Consider the following 23,384-nt stretch of genomic DNA (forward strand, 5'->3'; position numbering starts at 1 on the left):
TGGCGTAAACTTAGCTAAGGGATTCATCCCTCCCTGCAGGGGCAGGCATTTTCTTTGTTTGAAAAGGAAGATCACTCCCTCAGGCCATGCAGTGATTACAGGAAGCTCAACAAAATCACCATCAATAACAGGTATTATTTCAGAGGTTCCGAGCAGCCCGAGTATTCACAAAGTTGGACTTGAGGGCCGTATAACCTGGTCCACATCAGAGAGGGGGACTGAACACGCTTTGGTCACTTTGAATACCTGGTGATGCCCTTCGGGTTGTGCAATGTGCGTGCAACATTTCAGCACTTGGTGAATGATATTTTCAGAGAGTACCTTGACCTGTTCCTGATTGTCTATCTCAAGCTCCACCAGAACCATGTCAAGAAAATACTATATACTCTGTGAGCTTACAGCTTGTACGCCAAAGCAGAGAAATGTGAATTTGAGAAACAATCCATACAATTTTGGGGCTCATAATCTCCACTGACATGGTTTCTATGGACCCACAAAAGGTTTTGGCAATCCTGGAATGGCCCACACCTTCGGACAGAAACGGAGTTGAAAGATTCATAAGCTTCACTAATTTCTATCGGAGATTTATCAAAAACTTCTTAACCATCATCATCCCAATCACAAAGCTCACTCATCGCCATACTTGTTTCATCTGGAGCCAAGAAGCCCAAGCAGCCTTTGAACAGCTAAAAACTCTGTTTACCTCTGCTCCGGTGTTACAACACCTGGACCCAGCACTTCCTTTCGTTCTTGAGGTAGATGCCTCCGAAGTGGCAAAAATTAACATCAATTTTATTTGGGTACAGTGTCAGAATGTCCACTGCTATATCGCAGTTCTGCTATAAGACGGAAAACGGGCCGTGTGTATGCTCCCGACAGGAAAACTGCAAGCAAAATTTTTTTTTCTCGCAGCGGTTCTGGGCGTTTTTTTGCTCGGCAGCTTTCCCGACCAAAGCTGTGGTGGCAGTTGTCCTGTCGGGAAAACCGTCCGTGTGTATACAAGAAAAGCAACCAAGCAGGTTTTCGGTTTCCCCCTCAGTTTTCCAGGTGGACTTTTGACTACCGGGAAAACCGATCGTGTGTACGAGGCATTTGGGTACAGTTTTGCACGACCTCGCAAAAAAATGACCTGGCAATGAAGGGGGTAAATGTTCCTGGAGGTGAAGTGGTTAAAGGTTTTTGAAGCACTGACAATATTGCGTACCAAAGTTCCTGCTGGGAAGAGTCACTCTCTCAATTGGTACTAATGACCATTGCAGAGGCGGCTCTTTAATTAGGCAAATTAGGCGGTCGCCTAAGGCCTCGCACTCACAGGGGCCTAACCTAATCGCCTAACTTACCCAATGCATTACCCCAGTTTTGAGGGATAGGGGACATTAATGCTGCTGTGCTCAGGCAGCGTTAAGAGCCCTGACTCAGGAGCGGGGCCGGAAGCGTCCCTAACAACAAGTGAATATCAGTGACACCACCCCTTGTGACTTCAATGACCCAGCATGCCCTTCAGTTAATGACGTCACAAGGGGGCGGGTTCACCAGGTGACAACCCCAGGTGGCCCCCGCCGCTTAGTTATTAAAGAGCAGGATCTGGGGGCCATCTTGTTAAATGGGGCTTCCAGATTCCGATAAGCCCCCTGCCCACAGACCCCCACAACCACCGGCCAGGGTTGTGGGGAAGAGGCTCTTGTCCTTGAATTATTTTTCCCATCATAGGTGTGAGTGGGGCCCCATGTCAAGTGCCTAGAGCCGTCTCTGAACCATTGTCACCTGTGCAGAAAGCGATGTAAACTATTCTCTGCTCTATGCAAAACTTTGAGCTTTACATTCACATTTTACTGCATTGAAGAGTAAATCATTTGCTTCCAGTTTGCATTCACCAATAAGAATTACTAATTTATTGGCACTGTTTTGAAAACTAAAGTATGAAGTTGCGAAGTTCCTTTTCTTTTTGTGAACTTCTTTATTGATTTTTATGATACAGAAGAACTTAGTTATGACAGATGATTGATAAGAAACAGACACAAAGTCCAAACTCATATCAGTTAATACTGAAACATGTGCATTAAATAATCTTTATGGTTATATAATGTTTTTACACCCAAATAAAATGTCTAGCAATTGAGCAGTTCTACCCAGACAAAGTTATTTTGTTTGTTTTGTTTCAGAAAGAATATGGGTTAGAACCCCCGGGTATCTTATTGTTGCTGTTCTCGTCAACTTTGAGGATATAGTTACGGTGTGGTTACTAGAAGCCGAGACAGATTTATATTTCTTTCCCCTTGAGAAAACTGTCTTATGCATCTCCGCTCTTCACCCATTGTAGCCAACCTGCCTTAACCATTTCAGCTCCAGAAGATTTACCCCCCCTTCAAGACCAGGCCATTTTTTGCGATACACCATTGCGTTACTGTAACCGCTTCCGGACCGCCCCAGGTACATTTACTGCAACAGGGCGGTCCTTCAGTGCAAAGTCACGTACCTGTACGTGATTTAGTTTGCCGGGTCTGGAGCGTGCACGTGTGCCCGCTGGCGACCCGCTTCCGCTGTGATTGGACACAGCGGGAGCCAATCAACGGGTCTTGAGGACCAAGACCCGCCTATCATTCCTGAGTCAGACAGAACGGTGGTCTGCCTATATAAACAAGGCAGATCTCCGTTCTTTCAGAGGGAAAGCTGGAGATCCTGTGTTTTTGCTAAGCAGGAACACGGATCTCTGTCTTCCACCAGTCAAAGCAACCCCCCCACTGTTAGCAGCAACTCCCAGGGAACACATTTAAAACTTTGATCGCCCCTGATGTTAACCCCTTCCCTGCCATTATTACAGTGACAGTGCATATTTGTAGCACTGATCACTGTATTGGTGTCACTGCAGGGTTGCCAACCGCCAGTAAATTTACAGACAGTTTGTAAAAATCTGTGATTTCTTTACAACTGCCAGTAAATATCAGGGGTTGATTCCATTCTGCGTTGACTTTTTAAGTGTACATCAAGCAAATTACTTTGTTATAGGTATTTTCATTGTTTCTATATCATGTTTATACTGTTCAAATATTCACTGTGTTAGTTTCCAATAGGAGTTCTGTAATTTCTCAGGTTGCCGAAAAAAAAATGTGATCCGCCAGTAAATTTTCCATGTTTTGTCAGTAAAACATGCTGTGGGAGGTTGGCAAACCTGTGTCACTGGTCCCCAAGAAGTGTCAGGTGTCCACCACAATGTTGCAGTCCCGCTAAAATATATATAATATATTCCATATTTTGTAGATGCTATAACTTTTGCGCAATCAATATACGCTTATTGGGATATTTTTTTTTTTCTACCAAAAACATTATGCAGAATACATATTAGCCTAAATTGATGTAGAAATTAGATCTTTTTTTTGGATGGGTTTTTATAGCAGAAAGTAAAACATATTTATTTTTTCTCAAAATTGACAGTCTTTTTTTGTTTATAGCGCAAATGTTTTAAAAATTTTAAATTTTTATTTTATTTGGGTACAAAGTCGCATGACCCCGCAATTTTCAGTTAAAGTAGCGCAGTGCCATATCGCAAAAAACTGCCTCGTCATGAAGGGGGGAAACTATTCGGAGCTGATAAGATAACCTGGTAATCTGACCAATACCATCTCTCCTGTACAAAAGTGCCTCCATTCTGAATGAATGAGACCAGGGGGCACAGCAGCATTGTCAGTCGGGGGGTGGGGAGAGTGTTAAATGTACTAGCAGATTGAAATACACTAACAAATTGAAGAAAAACTCCTGCTCACACTTTATAATCAGTTAGAGCAAGGGTCTCCAAACTGCAGCCCGGGGAGCCAGATGCGGCCCTTTGCATGCCTTTATCTGGCCTTATGTTATAAAAAAAATATACTGACTACTATCATTATAAGTATTAACCAGCTGCAGTTGCCAGAATACAATATTTTTTGCTATAATAGTCCTTTAATTGTTTTGTTTGAAGCACTCTCTTATGCCGCGTACACACCATCACTTTATGTGATGAAAAAAAATGACGTTTTTAAAAACGTCACTTTAATTCACTGTGTGTGGGGGAAAACGTCGTTTTATGTCTTGTAAAAAACGACCAAAAAAAATTGAAGCATGCTTCAATTTTATGTGTCGTTTTTTCAAAAGTGCACTTTTTACTTCACAGAAATTGACCGTGTGTAGCAAAAAACGTCGTTTTCTAAGACGTTTTTTCATCCGCGCATGCCCAGAAGCTACTTATGAAGCGAGCTTCAATGGTAAAACGTGGTGGAACGTAACCTCACTTGCAAGAACATTGTGAGAAAAACGATGGTGTGTAGGCAACTTCGTCTTTGAAAATTGAAGTTTCAAAAACGTCATTTTTTACTTCACAGAAAGTGTCGTTTTTTTTCATCACATACAGTGATGGTGTGTACGCGGCATTAGCCTATCCGTCACTGCAGTTATTAAGTGTTTAGTTATTTAAAGGGTGATAATTAAAACTGTGCTGTGATGTTTAACTTAGTGGCCTCACTGTTGTAATTCTCCTTTTAAGCCCATGTACAGCAACTAATACTGGTTATTTTGTTAAACATCTCATATAGAAGTTTACCATTAACAAGCATCATGGTCTGATTTGTGCTGATGGTTATGTTGCTGTGATTTGTCAAGTTTACTGACTTGTGCCCACTGGAGTAGTGCAGGTCAGTCTATCTTAGTTAAAAGAAGGTTTGAATACATACATTAGTAGGGGTCAGATTCTCGTAGGAGCGCGTAACTTTGTGCGGGCGTAACGTATGTGATTTACGTTACGCCTCCGCAACTTAGACGGGCAAGTGCAGTATTCTCAAAGCACTTGCTCCGTAAGTTGCGGCGGCGTAGCGTAAATCGGCCGGCGTAAGCCCACCTAATTCAAATTTGGGACAGGGGGGCATGTTTTATGTTAATGCTATGGGACCCGACGTGATTGACGTTTTTCACGAACGACGCATGCGCCGTCCGTGGAAATCTCCCAGTGTGCAATTGCTCCTAATACGGCACAAGGACGTATTGGTTTTGACGTGAACGTAAATTACGTCCAGCCCCATTCACGGACGAGTTACGCAAACGACGTAAAATTTTCAAATTTCGTCGCGGGAACGACTTCCATACTTAACATTGGTACGCCGCACTTAGGCCACCATATAGCAGGGGTAACTTTACGCCAGGAATAGCTTAATGTAAACGGCGTAACTGTACTGCGTCGGCCGGGCGTACGTTCGTGAATTTGCGTATCTAGCTGATTTACATATTTTGACGCGTAAATCAGCGTACACGCCCCTAGCGGCCAGCGTAAATATGCAGTTACGATCCAACGGCGTAAGAGACTTACACCTGTCGGATCTAAGGGAAATCTATGCGTAACTGATTCTAAGAATCAGGCGCATAGATACGACGGCGCAACTCAGAGATACGACGGCGTATCTGGAGATACACCGTCATATCTCTTTTGAGAATCTGGCCCCTAGGTTTATAAGGGGTGCTCTACTATTTAGGGCAGGGGGAGATTGGTGTGATTGTGCCATTGAAAACTACCCCAGAGGAGCTTCTGGATTGTTTGGGTCATCCTGTTGATTGATGACCCATCTAGTACTTGGATCTGTCTAAAGCCTCATACACACAACCGGATTTTCTGCGGACAAAGCATACGACTTTTGTCCGAAGGGCATTGGCCAGGAACTTGTCTTGCATACAAACGGCAAAGAATTGTCAGGCAACAAACACAAAACTACATGTTTTTTCAGCTCTTTAGCGCCACCCTTTAGGTAACTGCAGGTAACATCTGCTAATGTTGTGTTATGGTTAACATTGTTTCTGAGCATGCATGATTTTTTTCCGAAGGACTTCTGTACACACGATCAGATAATCCAACAGCACACATTTGTTGTCAGAAAATTTTAAAGCATGCTATCCAACATTTGTCCGATGGAGCATACAAGTCCGATTTTCCGAAACAGCCTGTCACCACACAATTCCCGTTGAAGAATCCGATCGTATGTATGAAGCTTAAAGGAGTTGTAAAGGTTTGTCTTTTATTTTCTAAATAGGTTCCTTTAAGCTAGTGCATTGTTGGTTCACTTACCTTTTCCTTCCATTTTCCTTCTAAATGTTTTTTGTCTGTGTTTGGATTTCTCACTTCCTGTTTCTCCTCAGTAAGCTTTCCACCATCATCCGAGTGGTGGAAAGTCATTTAGAACAGCTTCCTGAGGAGAAACAGTGAGAAATTCAGACAAAGAAAACAAAGAAAAAAAACATTTAAAAGGGAAATCGAAGGAAAGGGTAAGTGAACCAACAATGCACTAGCTTAAAGGAACTTATTTAGAAAATAAAAAACGAACCTTTATAACCCCTTTAACACCAACACACCTGTAATGGCACGATCAGATTTTCTTTCGGAAAAACCTTGGATGGTTTTTCCGACGGAATTCCGCTCAAGCTTGACTTGCATACACACGGTCACACAAAAGTTCTTGGAACTTTCGACCATCAAGAACGCGGTGACATACAACACTACGACGAGCCGAGAAAATGAAGTTCAATGCTTCCGAGCATGCGTCTAATTGTTTCCAAGCATGCGTCGGAATTTTGCGCGTCGGAATTGCTACAGACAATAAGAATTGATAGGATAGGATAGGAATTTTTTACGGCAGAAAATTTGAGAACCAGCTCTCAATCTTTTGTTGGCGGAAATTCCGATAGCAAAACTCAGAAGTCAGAAGTCATCGGACATTTTGCTGTCGGAATTTCCGATCGTGTGTATGGGGCATAATAGTTGGCAAAGGGTTTTATTTAACAGGCAAAGTCCTGTAAAAGAAGTTTGGCTAGACAGCAAAATCAATTGCAATACAGATTTAGTAACACAAAACACAATTATAAATGCAACCTTGCTAACAGTGATCATTCCACACAACTGCCTGTGAAATAATCGTGCCTGAACATATACTAGGCTGGTGTGATGGAACAACACTGATGCATTGAGTTGATTTACTAAACCGATCAGCCTTTGGTTATTTTATGTCAAAGCTTAATTAAACAAGCTGAAGTTAGAAGCTGATTGGCTTCCATCATGCATGGGCATCTGCAGGTAGGGGCAAGGGGGGAAATCAGGGATCAGCAAGGTGTCCACCATAGGCATGCGCATGGGTTGTACACACCTGAAATCTGCACACTGTACATAGCACACACCTGCATTCTGCTCCGTGTACATAGCACACACCTGAAATCTGCACCCTGTACATAGCACACACCTGGATTCTGCTCCGTGTACATAGCACACACCTGAAATCTGCACCCTGTACATAGCACACACCTGGATTCTGCTCCGTGTACATAGCACACACCTGGATTCTGCTCCGTGTACATAGCACACACCTGGATTCTGCACCCTGTACATAGCACACACCTGGATTCTGCTCCGTGTACATAGCACACGCCTGAAATCTGCACCCTTTACATAGTACACACCTGGATTCTGCTCCCTGTACATAGCACATGCCTGGAATCTGCACCCTTTACATAGTACATGCCTTGAATAAAGCCTGCCGTTTCCCCTTTAAAAATAAATACTTGCGAGTCACGGCAAAGCCCCTCCCCTTCATGACATTGTCAAAAGGGGGCGGAGCATGGGTGACCTTAACCCCTTCCCTACCAGTGCATTGTAAAATGACGCCGGCAGGAACCCTCCCTCCATCCGGGTGGACGTCATATGACGTCCTGCGTTCCCGGCGATCTAGGGCGCGCGTTTGTGACCTGGCGCGGGTGCCCGGTGGCCGCGATTGCCGCCGGGCACCCGCGATTGCAGGTGATCACGGCAGGAGTGTGGATCTGTGTGTGTGTCAACACACAGATCCACCTCCTGTCAGCAGTGAGGAGACCAATGTGTGTTCCCAGTACAGAGGAACACACATCGGTCTCCTCCCCTTGTGAGTCCCCTCCCCCTTACAGTTAGAACACACCTTAGGTAACATATTAACCCCTTCAGCGCCCCCTAGTGGTTAACCCCTTCCCTGCCAGTCACATTTACACAGTAATCAATGCATATTTATAGCACTAATCCCTGACACAAGACTCTGTGACCTTCTCATCAAAGTGACTTGATACAGATCAATGTCTCAGAATGCTCTGCAAGATAAAGGGAATGCGATTTGCAAAATACATTTTCATATTGCATCGGGATTTTCACTTAGCTTCGTAAATGTGAAGAAAGTTTAAAGAATGTGCAAAAAATACCCAATCACATAAAAGGAAGTGTTAAAAAAGTGAATTTACGTTCACAGAATTGATTAAATAAATTCAGCATAGCTTCACCTCATTTACTCCGCTAAGGAAAAATTTACTTGGAAAGTGAAAATCTATTTGCAAAGTGAAACTGCTCTATTCCTTTAGTAACTCAGGGTCATTGTCTTGTTAATTTTCAGCTACTTTGTAGCGTTACTTTATGCAAATACCTCATTTTCCAAAAGTGGGATTTATGGATTATGGACTAAAAATAGCATTTTTATTTTCCAGAAGCAATTAGTACAGGAGGTCAGGTCATCCAATAATTAAATTGAAGTGTATGCAAAATGAGTTTTAAGCCAGCACTCTTACATAATCTTGAGTAAGATGATGTTCGAATGTGGACGAAAAGACCAAGGTCAGGTCCAAGGGGCAATCCTTTTCCTGCAACCTGCACTGAAACTTTGCCAGCAAATGCAGTTATTTCTGTAACTTTTTCTGTTGATAATTTATTTGATTGGCTATTACTACACAAGAGTGTGTTAGCCATAAAGTAAGGATTGGAAGTACTACAGCAAGCCAAGTTTTAATGATTCCATGGCAACTCTATAATTATTAAACTGCTACCAGGCATCTCCATGTTCAGTATTCAATATCTATGTAGCTTCAGAGCTCTCTGGCAAACCATTGGCCCTGTAATACACAAACTCCAGTCAAAGTTTAGTGGGTTAGACCTACAGTATACCTGTTTGTAGGTGGGGTGCAGCGTGGTGTGGCGGCAATAACACACCCAGTCCCAGTGCAATAAAAGAACTTGTATTGAAATAATGCAAAGACAGTTCACAAATAACCCGGTAGGAAGGCAGCCCAGCCGGGAACACTTAGGGCCCTTTCCCACGTATGGATCACGTGAGGATCCGTACCGTTGTTATCCGCTTGCTCAGTGGGGATCACTCTGTTGATCCCCGCTGAGCTGGCAGATGACAGGGCGGTCCCTGCACACTGTGCAGGGACCACCCTGTCAGACAGGGCCGATCCTAGGGTCACATGCGCCTAGGTGCAGAAATATTTCTGGCGCCCCTACAAGGGCGTGGCCACCTTACTAACTCCTCCCCCTTTACACATGTTTCTATGGCAACGATTCAAACACAGAGATGCTCCCCTAAGGAGTTATTCTTACACTGGGATCCTCCCATGATATCTTAACAATAAACAAAATACAGAAAGAGAAGCAGAGTACTCTAATTGGACCTAGAGGGGGGGTGTCTCTAATAGACACAGAGAGGGCCTCTGTTAGAGAGTCTGTTTAGAAAGAGCCCCCAGACATAATACAGGATATGGTCAGAGACTGCAGACATAGTACAGGAGATCGTCAGAGACTGCAGACATGGTACAGAAGATGGTCAGAGACTGCAGACATGGTACAGGAGATGGTCAGAGACTGCAGACATGGTACAGAAGATTAATGCAGCCTTACCAGTGCCCATCAAATGCAGCCTTATCAGTGCCCATAAAAATGCAGTCTACCATTGCTCACCAATTGTAGCCTACCAGTGCCCACCAAATGCAGCCTTATTAGTGCCCACCAAATGCAGCCTACCAGTGCCCACCAAATGCAGCCTACCAGTGCCCATCAAATGCAGCCTAGCCAGTGCCCATCAAATGCAGCCTAGCCAGTGCCCATCAAATACAGCCTAGCCAGTGCCCAACAAAAACAGCCTTACCAGTGCCCATCAAATGCAGCCTTGCCAGTGCCCATCAAATGCAGCCTTGCCAGTATCCATCAAATGCAGCCTTGCCAGTGTCCATGCAGCCACATCAGTGTGCAGCAATGCAGCCTGATCTGTGTCTAGCAATGAAGTCTGGCATGTGGCTGAATCTGGGATTTGAATATCCCAGCGCGACCCTGTCCTCCCCTCCCACAGTCCGCCTCCTCCTCCTCCAGTTTCTGCTGTAACAAAGTCCCGGCTCCTATAATTTACATCACACTGATTCAATTTGCCAGTGGATCAGTGTTCCCCCTATCACTAGAGCCGGGACTTTGTTACAGCGGCCGCTGGAGGAGGAGGAATGGGCGGACCGAGGTAGGGGAGGACGGGTGCACCTTGATGACAATGAGAACAGCGTTCCTGCTGTGGAAAAAGTACAGGAACGTTGTTTCCATGCGTTCCTGCAGGACTCGAGCCCTGGGTGTTCACACCCATGCGATCCAATTCCTGTCCGAATTTGCAGATCGCACTGCGATATGCGAACTGATTTGGGGGTACCATTAAGTTTTAATTGGCACTCCCAGCAGTTCACATGGGGCAGTGTGAATTGCCGGCAGGAGACATGCGATGTGGGAACCCCTAGTGGATTTGCAGGGTTCCGGCATTGCAGCAGTATGAACCGTCCCTTAAAGCGGAGCTCTACCCTCCACCTCCACTCCCGCCCGTTGGAACCTCCCCCCCTCCAGTGTCACATTTGACACCTTTCAGGGGGGAGGGGGGTGCAGATACCTGTCTAAAGACAGGTATTTGCACCCACTTCCGGCCACAAAGTCTGCGGGCAGGACGTCAGATCCCGGCCCCCCCTAGTTGTCTTCTGGGAAACACTCGGCTCCCAGAACACAACGGGAGCCAGTCAGCACGGCGCAACGCGACTTTTAATATTAGGACACTTACCTGTCCTGGAGTCCAGCGCCGTCCGCAGCAGAGGACGAGCGATCGCTCGTCACTCTGCTGCCCCCCGCCATCCTCTGTGAGGGAACCAGGAAGTGAAGCGCTCCAGCTTCACTGCCCGGTTCCCTCACAGAGGATGGCGGGGGGCAGCAGAGTGACGAGCGATCGCTCGTCCTCTGCTGCGGACGGCGCTGGACTCCAGGACAGGTAAGTGTCCTAATATTAAAAGTCAGCAGCTGCAGTATTTGTAGCTGCTGGCTTTTAAACATTTTTGTTTCAGCGCACACCCACTTTAATCCTAATGGCATGCTGCACTAAGAATCACACCCACACTGGAAACTGCTCTGCATTTGCGATTTCTGTGCGGGCTGCGACTCCAGAAATGATGGAGGGTCCTTTTGACCTTTTCTTTGTATTTAAGGAGGCACAGCAGCCCATACAGTATAAATGGGCTGCCATGCCCACACAAAACGCACCTTGCAGAGCCACATCAGTGTGAATTAAAGGAAAATATCCCCCCCCCCTCTACCGCTTAAGAACCCCCCCACCCCCAAGCAAAACTCCCCACTGCAAAACACCACCCTCCCTCATATATCCCCACAATATTAACCCCCCTGTCTCCGATCACACCTCAAGGCGAAAATATCTCCCTCATATCTAATGCTAAAGAATATCTCCCTTCATTCAACAAACTTCCCACTCAGGAGCAAATCCCTACCAATAACCACCCCCTGTAAACTTATCTACAAGAAACTTACAGGGGGGTCCTTCTCCAAAAGCAAACCCACCCCCTTTCCTTAACCTCTCCACCAAAATAAACTCCCCCAGGCAGGAATTCTCACCCCCTCCTTCCTCCACACAGAAAGCCATGCCTCCCTGACCTTATCTTCAGAAATCGGCATGGCACAGAGGCAGGAAATCTTCATCCCCGGTCTCCCTTCAGCTGTGTCAGAGCTGAGGAGGTGTCTAAGAGTTCCCTCGGCAGTGTGCCCTCATTGACAGATCTCTCACAATACAGGAGGAGGAGGAGGAGGGAGGGGAAATCGCGGCAAGCCCAGGCAGGGTTACATGCAGCCAGGGCTCCCAGTTCCATCTCACCCGCCCCAGCCGACTCCATGTTAATGCAGCACTTCCGGGCTGCTCCTTGTCCCGGCTCTCTCCCCTGCTCTGATTGCCGACGAACGGTCCTCCTGACACTTTGGCGCCCCCTCCCCTCTGACGCCTGGGTGCAGTGCACCCTGTGCACCCCGTCTGGGATAGGCCCTGCCCTCTGGCGGCTGGGTGCAGTGCACCCTGTGCACCCCGTCTGGGATCGGCCCTGCTGTCAGATCTTCGCTCTCCCCTATGGGGGGATCGGATGAACACGGACCGTCTGTCCGTGTTCACCCGATCCGCTATGCAGACGGATGGAAAAATAGGATTTTCCTCCGTCTTGTACTGTCCGCACGTGTGAAAGGGCCCTTATAGTTCCAACAGCGAGAGCAAGATTCAGCCGAACTGAAAGCGCCTGTTGAGAGAGGCAGAATGCGGCCTGGCCACCTTGTGACCAGGAAAGAAGATGTCTAGAGAAGTTGCAAACCCTATGCCTTCCCAATTTATCAGGGACATTTTTGTCCCTACCAGTCGGGGTACCTGTACCAACTTGCAAAATGCGTGCCAAACCTGGGAGCCAAGGCCGTAAAAAGGCTCTTCCTGACCCCAGATGGCCTTTACAGGCACATGAACTTTAATGACAGCGCAGTCTTAGTCTGTATGGCTCAAGATTGAGTTGGCCCACCCTTTGCAGCTATAAAAGCTTCAACTCTTTTGGGAAGGCTATTAGTGTGGTCAGGCATTGATGTTGGACGGGAAGACCTGGCTCGCTGTTTCTGTTCTAATTCATCCCAAAGGTGTTCTATCAGGTGGAGGTCAGGACTCTGTGCAGGCCAGTCAAGTTCCTCCACCCCTAACTTGCTCGTCCATGTCTTTATGAACCTTGCTTTGTGAACTGGTGTACAGTCATGGGGATATGCCCAAATTGTTCCCACAAAGTTGCGAGCATGAAATTGTCCAAAATTTCTTGGTATGCTGACGCTTAAAGAGTTCCCTTCACTGGAACCCCTAAAGACAACCCCGCACCATAATCCCCCCTCCACCAAATTATTTGGACCAGTGCACAAAGCAAGGTTCATAAAGACATGGATGAGGGAGTTTGGGGTGGAGGAACTCGACTGGCTTGACCTCAACCCGACAGAACACCTTTGGGATTAATTAGAACAGACAATGAGCCAGGCCTTCTCATCCAACACTAGTGCTTGACCTCACAAAAGTGCATCTGGAAGAATGGTCGAACATTCCCATAGACACACTCCTAAACATTGAGAACAGCCTTCCCAGAAGAGTTGAAGCTGTTATAGCTGCAAAGGGTGGGCCAACTCAATATTGAACCCTACGGACGAAGACTGGGATGCCATCCTCATCTTAATTGATTTGGATCTCTGACATTACGAGAAGATTACCCAGGCATTCCCTGAAATTGTCTCAAAGTTGCTTCAAAGTCAACCCAAGTCGCGCTCAAGTCGCCTGGCAAAGTCGCACTGTAAGTTGCGCGAATTTTAGATCGTGGCAGTGTGAACCATGCCTTACTTGTGCCTTGATCAGAGATGTTACACTGTGTTCTCATTAATATGCTAACAAGTGTTATTTTCCTAATGTGCATGTTATCCGGTTATTTATTGCACTCATCTGGTGATCATTACCACATACGTAACATGCATCGCTGTCTGATAGAATCATTAACTGTGTGTAATCATGAACATCTAAGTAAGGATAGGGGAATTAAATTAGTAGGTAAAGATTTTACTCATTGCTGCAATACAACGCATATAAATTGTAATTCCTGGAAAAAGAGAGACAATAGTACAAAAAATAAAAAAAAGTGCATGTAAACATGAATCAACTAGTACAAGAAATTGTGATTCGCAAATGAGTAATGCTCATAGGAAAGAGTGAGGCCTCGTACACACGACCGAGTTTCTCGGCAAAAATCAGCAAGAAACTTGCTGTTTTGTTTTTTTTTGCAGAGGAAACCCGTCGTGTGTACATTTTTCGACGAGGAAACTGTTGAGGAACTTGACGAGCCAAAAAGAGAGCATGTTCTCTATTTCCTTGACGGGAATGGAAAAAATTGGCACGTCGAGTTCCTCGACAGCCTAACAAAGAACTCGACGAGCAAAATGATGTGTTTCGCCCGCCGAGTTCCTCGGTTGTGTGTACGAGGCCTAACAAACTTTAATGCTTATAGGCTAGAGAGTAAACCACTTTGACTAACAGAACTGGGATTCTGCCTATTCTGTTAGGTGTGGTCATTCCCTTAGCATTTTTTTTTTGTCAAGAGACAGACACATCCAAGCAATAATACTTTAATTATCCCATGGTGCAGCAAACTCAGGCATATGTATCCTTGTTTGCATACATAGTGATTGTTGAACATGCCCAGGTTTGATGTGCCTAGAGTTTAGCAAACCTTGTCCAGAACTTACCAGTGAATCCTATCAAATTCATGTGGTGGTGGGGTGACCGTGATGGAGTGATAAAGTGGTGGAGTGGTTGGGTGGAGGGGTCGAGATTATGTTGTTAAAATGACATTAAGGCCCCTTTCACACTACTGCGACTTCAAAGTTTAACAATTTTACCACAATTTCGTGGCCTCCTGTTGAGTGCCCCCATAGCAAGCAGCTTGCTATGGGGGCACCCGAGCTGCTGCTCTGTGTGTCCATTCAGATACAGAGGTGTGACTCAGCCCCGCCCCTCTCTCTCTCCTCATTGGCTCACTGACTTTGATTGACAGCAGCGGGTGCCTATGGGCCAATGAGAGAGAGGTCCATGGACAGCAGAGGCTTTCGTGCAACATCGCTGGTTCAATATGGGGCTCAGGTAAGTATTAGGAGGGCTGAGGGAGCTTCTGCACACAGAAGTTTTTTTTTTTTTATCTTAATGCATAAAATGTAATAACCACTTTAAAGCGGTAATAAACTGCAGTTGTTGAAAAAAAAATATGAAATTCCCTGCAAGGCAATGTCATAATGTGCTAGCATGCATTGCATACTAGCACATTATGAGAGACCTACCTTAGAACAAAGCCCTACAGGTATGTACTGTCAACGATGAGAAGGCTGACATCGTCCCCCGGTCTTTATTCCGGGTTTACGTCTTGTGGCTACATAAGTAGCAGAGGGCGCAATGATGTCACTTCTGTGCATGGGCATGGGCATGGGCATGGGAGCCACTGTTTATGTCACGGGCTTTAAAGGTCCGGCACTGGGACAGCTCCCTCCACACATACATTAGGATGTAGCCTATGTGTCGTCCGGTCGTCTCCTCCCCCCTATGGTCCACACTTGTGACTCCTTGTAAGCCCGGTTTGGTGGGTTCCCGTCAAGCGGAACGGGGGGTTCTCTTGTTATGGGGGTCTTCGGATAATTTTTTACTTCTCAGCAACCATCTCTGATCACATGTTAATTCATTAACCCTTGAGTGAGTACAATTCCCCTGAAGAAGACCGTGACAGTTTAGGTCGAAACGTGTCGGGGTACTCATACGGAAACCAATTGAATTACGATGTAACATGTATTGTATTGTTGTTGATTTTTGCCACTGTTATTTTTTTATTCATGTATAATCAGAGTGTACTATATGTATATTATCTACACTATTTTACAAATGCTCCAACCATGTTGTACATTTTATTGTAATTTAATGTTGAAACCAAGTAAAGATTTTAACTTCAATATCATCCAACCACTCTTATTTATTGAGAACATCATGCCGCTAAAAAACCCCACTGGAGGACCTTACCATTTTTGTTTTGGCACTGTATACAGGACCTTCGGAGAGCATCCCCTGGTAACTGGTCACCAACTGCATGCACTCGAATATCTCCTAAACTGTGCAAGTTTAGGAGGTATTCACAGTACCTACAGGTAAGCTTTACTATAGGCTTGCCTGTAGGTATGAGTGGTACCACTTTAAACTTTGTTCAGTTCTGTCCATGTCTAGGGCTATTGTCAGGAAAGGTTCCATCCGCTGGTGATATTTATTATTATTGTTTGGCTCGCAGTACTGCGTTTCACCAGCAGGTGTCTCCTGGCAGTTTGGAACTGTCAGGAGAACTTCTCCCTGCTGGTGTTATATCACCTTTGGGATGCAGTACTGGTCTCCACCAGCGGATGGATCCTGGCAGTGTGGAGCGTACAGCTCTTGCTGCGCTCAGGTGTGACTTGAATCTAATCACTGACACCTCTACTTATACCCGGCGAGGACAAGCATACCTCGCCTTGGTATCTATCTATCTTCCTGACCCTGACCCTGCAATCCTGACCCTGAGCCAGCTTCTGACCTAACTCGATCCAATCTGATCCTTATCCCAAGCCCTTCCTGGACCTGTCCCATCTGTATCCTGGTTCCTTTGGATCCCTGCCCCGCAGCCTATCCATCCTTGCTCTTCCTGTCCGTCTGGCTCCTTGTCCCCCATCCTGCTGATATCCCCTGGTGTGTGACCTCGGCCTGGCTTGTTACGTTTACGGTATCTCCCCTGTATTTGTATATATTATTTGTTGTGGGTTGTGCACTGGTTTTCACTTGTTTGTCACCTTTTTAATAAATAAAACTGTCCTGTTCCATGACACCACATTCATCTTTAAGGCCCCCCTGAGCATGTTATTTACAAAATGTCAATGTTTTGCTCAAAGCCATGTGAAAAGACCCTTTTTCCATTGTTCGGTATTTTTTTAATCGTTGACTAGCTTTAGCAGCGACAAATGCTTTTTCATCAAACAGTAATAGTCCTGCTCTGTCAGATAGGAATTGGCCAGTAGTTTGCTGAGGCTGTCCCTGTTCTTGCTGGTGTAAAGCCACTTGTCACTGGCCAATTTCTATCAAGCTGTCATTAGGAATTAGGAGACCACAGATGATAAACCAATGTAAAACCAGGGGCGGCCTATCCATTGAGGGAGCTCGGGCACTGCCCCCCCCCCCCATCCATGCATCCGGCCCCAATGCAGGACGCCGGATGCATTGATTCCAATGGGGAAGTGTTTTTTTGAAGCACCTGATTAGAGCCAGAGGCTCAAATAGTCTTCAAAATAGGGTGGGTTTGGGCGCAGAGCACTGCGCTACAAGCCCACCCAGGTGTGTTACAATAGCTAATAAATATTCCCTATTGAAACACGGATCCTCCTACCGGCCAATCAGGAAGTGGGTCTGGGACCCATTTCCCAATTGGCCGAAAGGAGAGGAGGAGGGAAGAGACATAATGCCTGAAGGGGAAGAGGAACCAGCCCGTAATGCCCACCGCCCATGATGGCCGCCACTTGTGATGCCCGCCACCCGTGATGCCCGCTAGGCAAAAAACTAAATAATAACATGAGGTCCCCCTAAGATCCATACTAGATTCTATATCCAATCGCAACCTGCCATGCAACACCTGCAGACGTGCTTAACAATTATTGACTTTGGGAAGGTGGCATGGATAACAGTAGTGATTTTATGGTTATTAAACATGACAGTCATCTGCTGGTAAACACCTAAACAGCCAGGATTTGGTCTGTGTTCGGGACGAACCTTAAATTCATTTGTACTGTCAACCCCCTTCGACCCCAACTAAAAGAACTGTTTGCACTTTAGTGTTATATAAAAACACAACATAAGCTACCATATATACAGTGGGCCAGATCCACAGTCAGGGGCGCATTATTACGCCGGGCGTAGCGTATCTAAGATACACTACGCCGCCGTAACTTACTTTTTTTTTTCAAATCCTCAAAGAATTTGTGCCGTAAGTTACGGCGGCGTAGTGTATCTTTGGCGGCGTAAGGGCGCGCAATTCAAATCGCTGTGATGGGGGCGTGTTTTATGTAAATACGTCGTGACCCGACGTAAACAACGTTTTTTTTTAAACTGCCCATGCACCGTCCGTAGGGGGAATCCCAGTGCGCATGCTTGAAATTAAACCGGAACAAGCCAATGCTTACGCCGGTGACGTCATTCTATGCAAATCCCTATTCGCAAACGACTTACGCAAACGACGTAAAAAATTCAAATTTTGACGCGGGAACGACGGCCATACTTAACATTGAGTACACCACCATATAGCAGCTTTAACTATACGCCGGAAAAAGCCAAACGCATACGACGTAAAAAAAAGCGCCGCCCGGACGTACGTTCGTGGATCGCCCTATCTAGCTAATTTGCATACTCGACACGGAATTCGACGGAAACGCCACCTAGCGGCCAGCGTAAAATTACACCCACGATCCGACGGCGTACTAAGACGTTCGTCTGTCGGATCGATCCCTCATTCCATCGTATCTTGTTTTGTTGATACAAAACAAAGATACGACGCGGGAACTTTAAAATTACGTGGCGTATCAATAGATACGCCAGCGTAATTTCTTTGTGGATCTGCCCCAGTATCTAATGATACATGTGCCATTTTTCACTAGAGCATCCATAGAACAAGGCCTGTTTGGTGGCAGAATTGCTGAGTAACATTATTTAAAGTAATAGTTAACTCAACCAAAAAATAGCATAAAAGGCACCAAATGTCCTCTGGCCTCGGTCATGCCAGTGAAGAATATGCTCTCTCTTCCTTAAGTGAAAGGATTGATTGGAAGATTTTTATAAGATTTTCTTTTTTACTTTTTTAACCATATTTTTTTTTAAAGCACAATGTCTAAATTTCTTGCTCCTAAAATGATCACATTTTCTGCCTGGGACTATGTTGTATTTGCAGGCCTGTTTTTGATATCTGCAGGCATTGGTGTATTTTTTGCCATAAAAGAGAGAAAAAAAACAACATCTGCAGATTTTCTTGTTGGTGGCAAGCAGATGACATGTGTACCAGTGGCTCTGTCCCTAACTGCCAGCTTTATGTCAGCAGTGACGATTTTAGGGGCTCCTTCAGAGGTTTACCGTTTTGGAGCCTCTTTTGTGATGTTTTTTATAGCATACACGTTTGTGGTCGTGTTTTCAGCAGAGCTCTTTGTACCTGTCTTTTATCGGTCTGGAATCACCAGTACTTATGAGGTAGGTCCATCATCCAATTACTTTTCTGAATAACAATGTTCTATTCAAGTGTTTTTTTTTGTTGTTGTTGTTTTTTTACTATTTAAAGGATATGTACAATTTCAAATTGAAACTGTCTGACACCAAAGTCAGCATACCGTATTTATCGCGGTATAACGCGCTCCCGCGTATACCGCGCACCCCTAAAGTGACCCCCAATCTTGTGGAAAAAAAATATTTTTGTACTTACAGTTTTGGTGTCTTGTGCGGCGTCCGTCGGCGGCCTCGTCAGGTCCGGCGTCCTTCTGCGGCTTCGGGTGTCCTCTTTGGCGGGTCCGACGTCCTTCTGCGGCTTCGGGTGTCCTTCTGCGGCTTCGGGTGTCCTTCTGCGGCGGGTCCGGTGTCCTCTTCGGCGGGTCCGGCGTCCTTCTGCGGCGTCCTCGCGTTTCCCCCCCCGCTCGTTTCCCGTGCCGAGTTTTGAATACTGCGCCAGCATATACCGAGCGCAGTACACTCGGGCAGGCTCGGCAACTGTCGCGCTCACGTCCTGTACGTCCAGGACGTGACCGCGGAAGAAGCTGAGACTGGCCGACTATACCCGAGTGTACTGCGCTCGGTATATGTCGGCGCAGTATTCAAAACTCGGCGCGGGAAAGCGGGTATCGGCGTATATAGCGCACCCACGATTTTGCCCTGATTTTCAGGGCAAAAAAGTGCGCGATATACGCCGATAAATACGGTAGCTATAAAATGCAATATTGAGACATATCCAGACCTAATATTGCTTTTGAGCATTTTTGCTGTTTTAAAAGATAAAAAAGCCACAGATGGATTTGGATTTCTAAGTGGACTACGAGTGTGCTGATCCAAGCACTTGTATTCCATTGATACTTTCTGAAGCTCTTAAGCCTCGTACACACGACCGAGGAACTCGACGGGCGAAACACATCGTTTTGCTTGTCGAGTTCCTTGTTAGGCTGTCGAGGAACTCGACAAACCAATTTTCTCCATTCCTGTCAAGGAAATAGAGAACATGCTCTCTTTTTGGCTCGTCGAGTTTCTCGACAGTTTCCTCGACGAAAATGTACACACGACCGGTTTCCTCGGCAAAAAAATATCTCCCAGCAAGTTTCTTGCTGATTTTTGCCGAGAAACTCAGTCGTGTGTACGAGGCTTGAAGCTTACAGCCTGAAAATTGTTTTTTTGCCAGAGAACTGTAGGAAAAGCCTGCTGAATCCTGTCATTGCACATATGATCTACTGATCGTAGGCGCAATGCTCTGTGGGCTCTTGGGGGGGGGGAACAATTGCATTTTTTTTTACTTGCAAAAACATGTGCATTTATTATTATTTAATTAAAGGTGAACATTTGAGAGGATTATCCAGTACTGTCCAGTAAATTATTGGGAAAATAATGTTGTATGGAATGTTTTTAAGGCAGTTGTGCGGGGGCAATATATTTCAGAAATAGGCCTCGTACACACGACCGTTTTCCTTGAAAGAATCCATCAAGAAACTTGGTGGAAGAGCTTTTTTGCCGAGGAAACCGGTCGTGTGTATGTTTTTCATCGAGGAAACTGTCGAGGAACTCGACGAGGAAAAAAGAGAACAAGTTCTCTTTTTTCTCGATGGGAGTCTCAATTTCCTCGTCGTTTTCCTCGTCGGGCTGTTTTTTGACAAGAAACACAAGCTTGTGTATGCTAATAAACCCGCGCATGCTCAGAATAAAGTATGAGATGGGAGCGCACCTTCGGTAAAAGTAGCGTTTGTAATGGAGATAGCACATTCGTCACGCTGTAACAGTCTGAAAAGTGCCAATTGTCTCTTACCAAACTTTTACTTAACACGCAGTAACATGCGATTAGCAAAAGCAGCCCCAAGGGTTATGCCAGTGGAATCGAACTTCCCCTGCCGTTGTATGTGTTCTACGTCACCGCGTTTGAGAACGAGGAGATTTGGTCTTGACAGTGTGTACACAAAAAAGCTTGTCAAGTTTCTCCACAAGCCTGACAAGTAACTTGTCGAGGAAAACGATGTGTCTTTTCACACGGGTTCCTCGGTCGTGTGTACGAGGCCATAGTAGTGGTTTGGAAGGGACACAAATCCTACTGGAACTTAAAAAGGAGATATATGGCTCTGATCCTAATACGAAGAATTTTGATCTATTAATGGCTGCTCAAAGGGATTTGCATTTACCTATAAGCCCAGGTTCACACTGGGCTGCGGGAGTGAAGCCGTGCAAGTTCAGCTGAACTCGCACGATTTCACTCCCGCTGGCAGTCCCGATTTTGGACGCGATTTCAGAGACATCTGTGCAGGTTTCTGCACAGATGTCAATCTAAATCGCGGCCCGAAATCGCAATAAATAGTACAGGAACTACTTTTTGAAATCGGTGCAGCGCCGCAGATGCTAAGGATTCAGCTGGGGGTTTCTTAGCAACCACTGACAAGAAGTAAGTTGTCATATATAGTAGCATATATAGTAGCAGTAGAAATATCAATACTATACATGACTTTCTGCTCCCAAAAGTCAAGTCAAGTGTTTGGGCAAATAGTTGCAGCTAACCACAGTAACCAACACTGGGGTTCTCACATGTAATCTGTAATCGGACTGCTCGCGGATTCACAAGCGTGAATGCACCATAAAAGACGGCTTCTTTAAGATGGTAATGTAATACAAGAGATAATGTGCAGGCATTCATCACCACACATCATCCAGTTCAGATAAGTCTGTACGTCAGAGAGAAGTCTGTATGTCACAGAGTAGAATACACTTGAACAAAGCTCATAAAACAGCGAGCCTGCCCCTTTAAGGTTCCCTCAACCTTAATAATTTTCTTTATGGATTCTCTAAGATGGTGTCAGAGTTCTGTCTATCAAGATGGCAGTTGTACATGCACCACTCATATAGATACTGATATTCTTGGCTGACTTTGTCCCTTGGATGCTCAGGAGACATCGCTCTCTTACCTTTTGCACAATTGGGCAACTTACTGCTAATACTGCTTCATGTTCTTGTCTTCAACATGTTGTAGGAAAAAAAAAACACTTTGAAAAGAGTTTATTTTGAGCGATGCTATTTTTTCACTGTGTTTAATCATGATGAGAATTGTCCTATACATACCATAGATTGACCTATCACTGAATTGTGTAATGCTGCGTACACACGATAGGTTAGTCTGATGAAAACGGTCTGATGGACCCTTTTTATCAGACCAAACCAATCGTGTGTGGGCCCCATCAGTTATTTATCCATAGGTTAAAAAAATAGGAACTTTTTTTTAAATTATCTGATGGATAAAAAACCTATAGAAAAAAACAATCGTCTGTGGGTACGTCCATCGGTTAAAAATCCATGCATGCTCAGAATCATGTCGACGCATGCTTGGAAGACCTCGTACACACGACCGAGGAACTCGTCGTAAATTAAACATCGTTTTCCTCAACGAGTTCCTTGTTAGGCTTGTCAAGACCAAATCTCCTCGTTCTCAAACGTGGTGACGTGTACAACACATACGACGGCAGGAGAAGTTCGATTCCACTGGCACAACCCTTGGGGCTGCTTTTGCTAATCTCATGTTACAGCGTGACAAATGTGCTATCTCCATTACAAATGCTACTTTTACCGAAGGTGCGCTCCCGTCTCATACTTTATTCTGAGCATGCGCGGGTTTCTTAGCATACACACGAACGTGTTTCTCGTCGAAAACCAGCCCGACGAGGAACACGACGAGGAAATTGAGACTCCCGTCGAGTAAAAAGAGAACTTGTTCTCTTTTTTTCTCGTCGAGTTCCTCTACAGTTTTCTCGATGAAAAACATACACACGACCGTTTTCCTCGGCAAAAAAGCTCTTCCACCAAGTTTCTTGATGGATTCTGTCAAGGAAAACGGTCGTGTGTACGAGGCCGAAGCATTGAACTTCATTTTTTTCAGCACATCGTTGTGTGACTTTTAACACTATCTTCTACTCAAAAACATATAATATTCATGAAATGAAACAAATAATAATGACAAGTAAATACATTTAGAAAGTCAAAATTTGTACTGTTCCTTTGTATTGCCCCTCACATTAGTAGTCAGTGGTGAGCTGGGCCGGACTTAACATTGGGCTTGACTGGGCTCAAGCCCATGGGCCCCGCCCAATAGGGGACCCTGCCTGTTTACGTAAAAATAAAATAAAAAAAATAATAATATGCCAGTCATTTAATTTTTCATTTAAAGTGTGTTGATTGGTCTAGCATTTTTACCTGTTCTAGGGACATTGATATTTTTTGTACTCCGTCCAAGTAGACAAACTGTCTTTCTTTTATTATTACCCTTGTGAAGCTATTTTTGCAATATTATGCCCGGTGTCTGTCCTTTCGCTGGATGTGGCATGTTACTTTGGCTCCAATTACTGGATTTGCCCTTTGAATACATTGCACTCTGAGCCTCTGTAAATTGTTGCTCTGTACATAAATGTC

At 45.2% G+C, this 23,384-nt stretch overlaps 1 protein-coding gene across 1 annotated transcript in view; it reads left to right on the top strand.

Annotated features, from left to right (window-relative positions):
* The first annotated feature begins 18,488 nt into the window (after positions 1 to 18,488).
* The window catches only part of SLC5A12 (solute carrier family 5 member 12), a 64,862-nt gene continuing 59,966 nt past the window's right edge, over positions 18,489 to 23,384 (top strand). The window contains exon 1 of the mRNA XM_040328355.1: positions 18,489 to 18,941. Within this exon, the coding sequence (XP_040184289.1) occupies positions 18,585 to 18,941 (357 nt within the window). The 5' untranslated portion in view covers positions 18,489 to 18,584. The remainder of the gene's footprint in view (positions 18,942 to 23,384) is intronic.

The sequence above is a fragment of the Rana temporaria genome, chromosome 11 (assembly GCF_905171775.1).
Source record: "Rana temporaria chromosome 11, aRanTem1.1, whole genome shotgun sequence".
NCBI classification, from domain to species: Eukaryota; Metazoa; Chordata; class Amphibia; order Anura; family Ranidae; genus Rana; species Rana temporaria.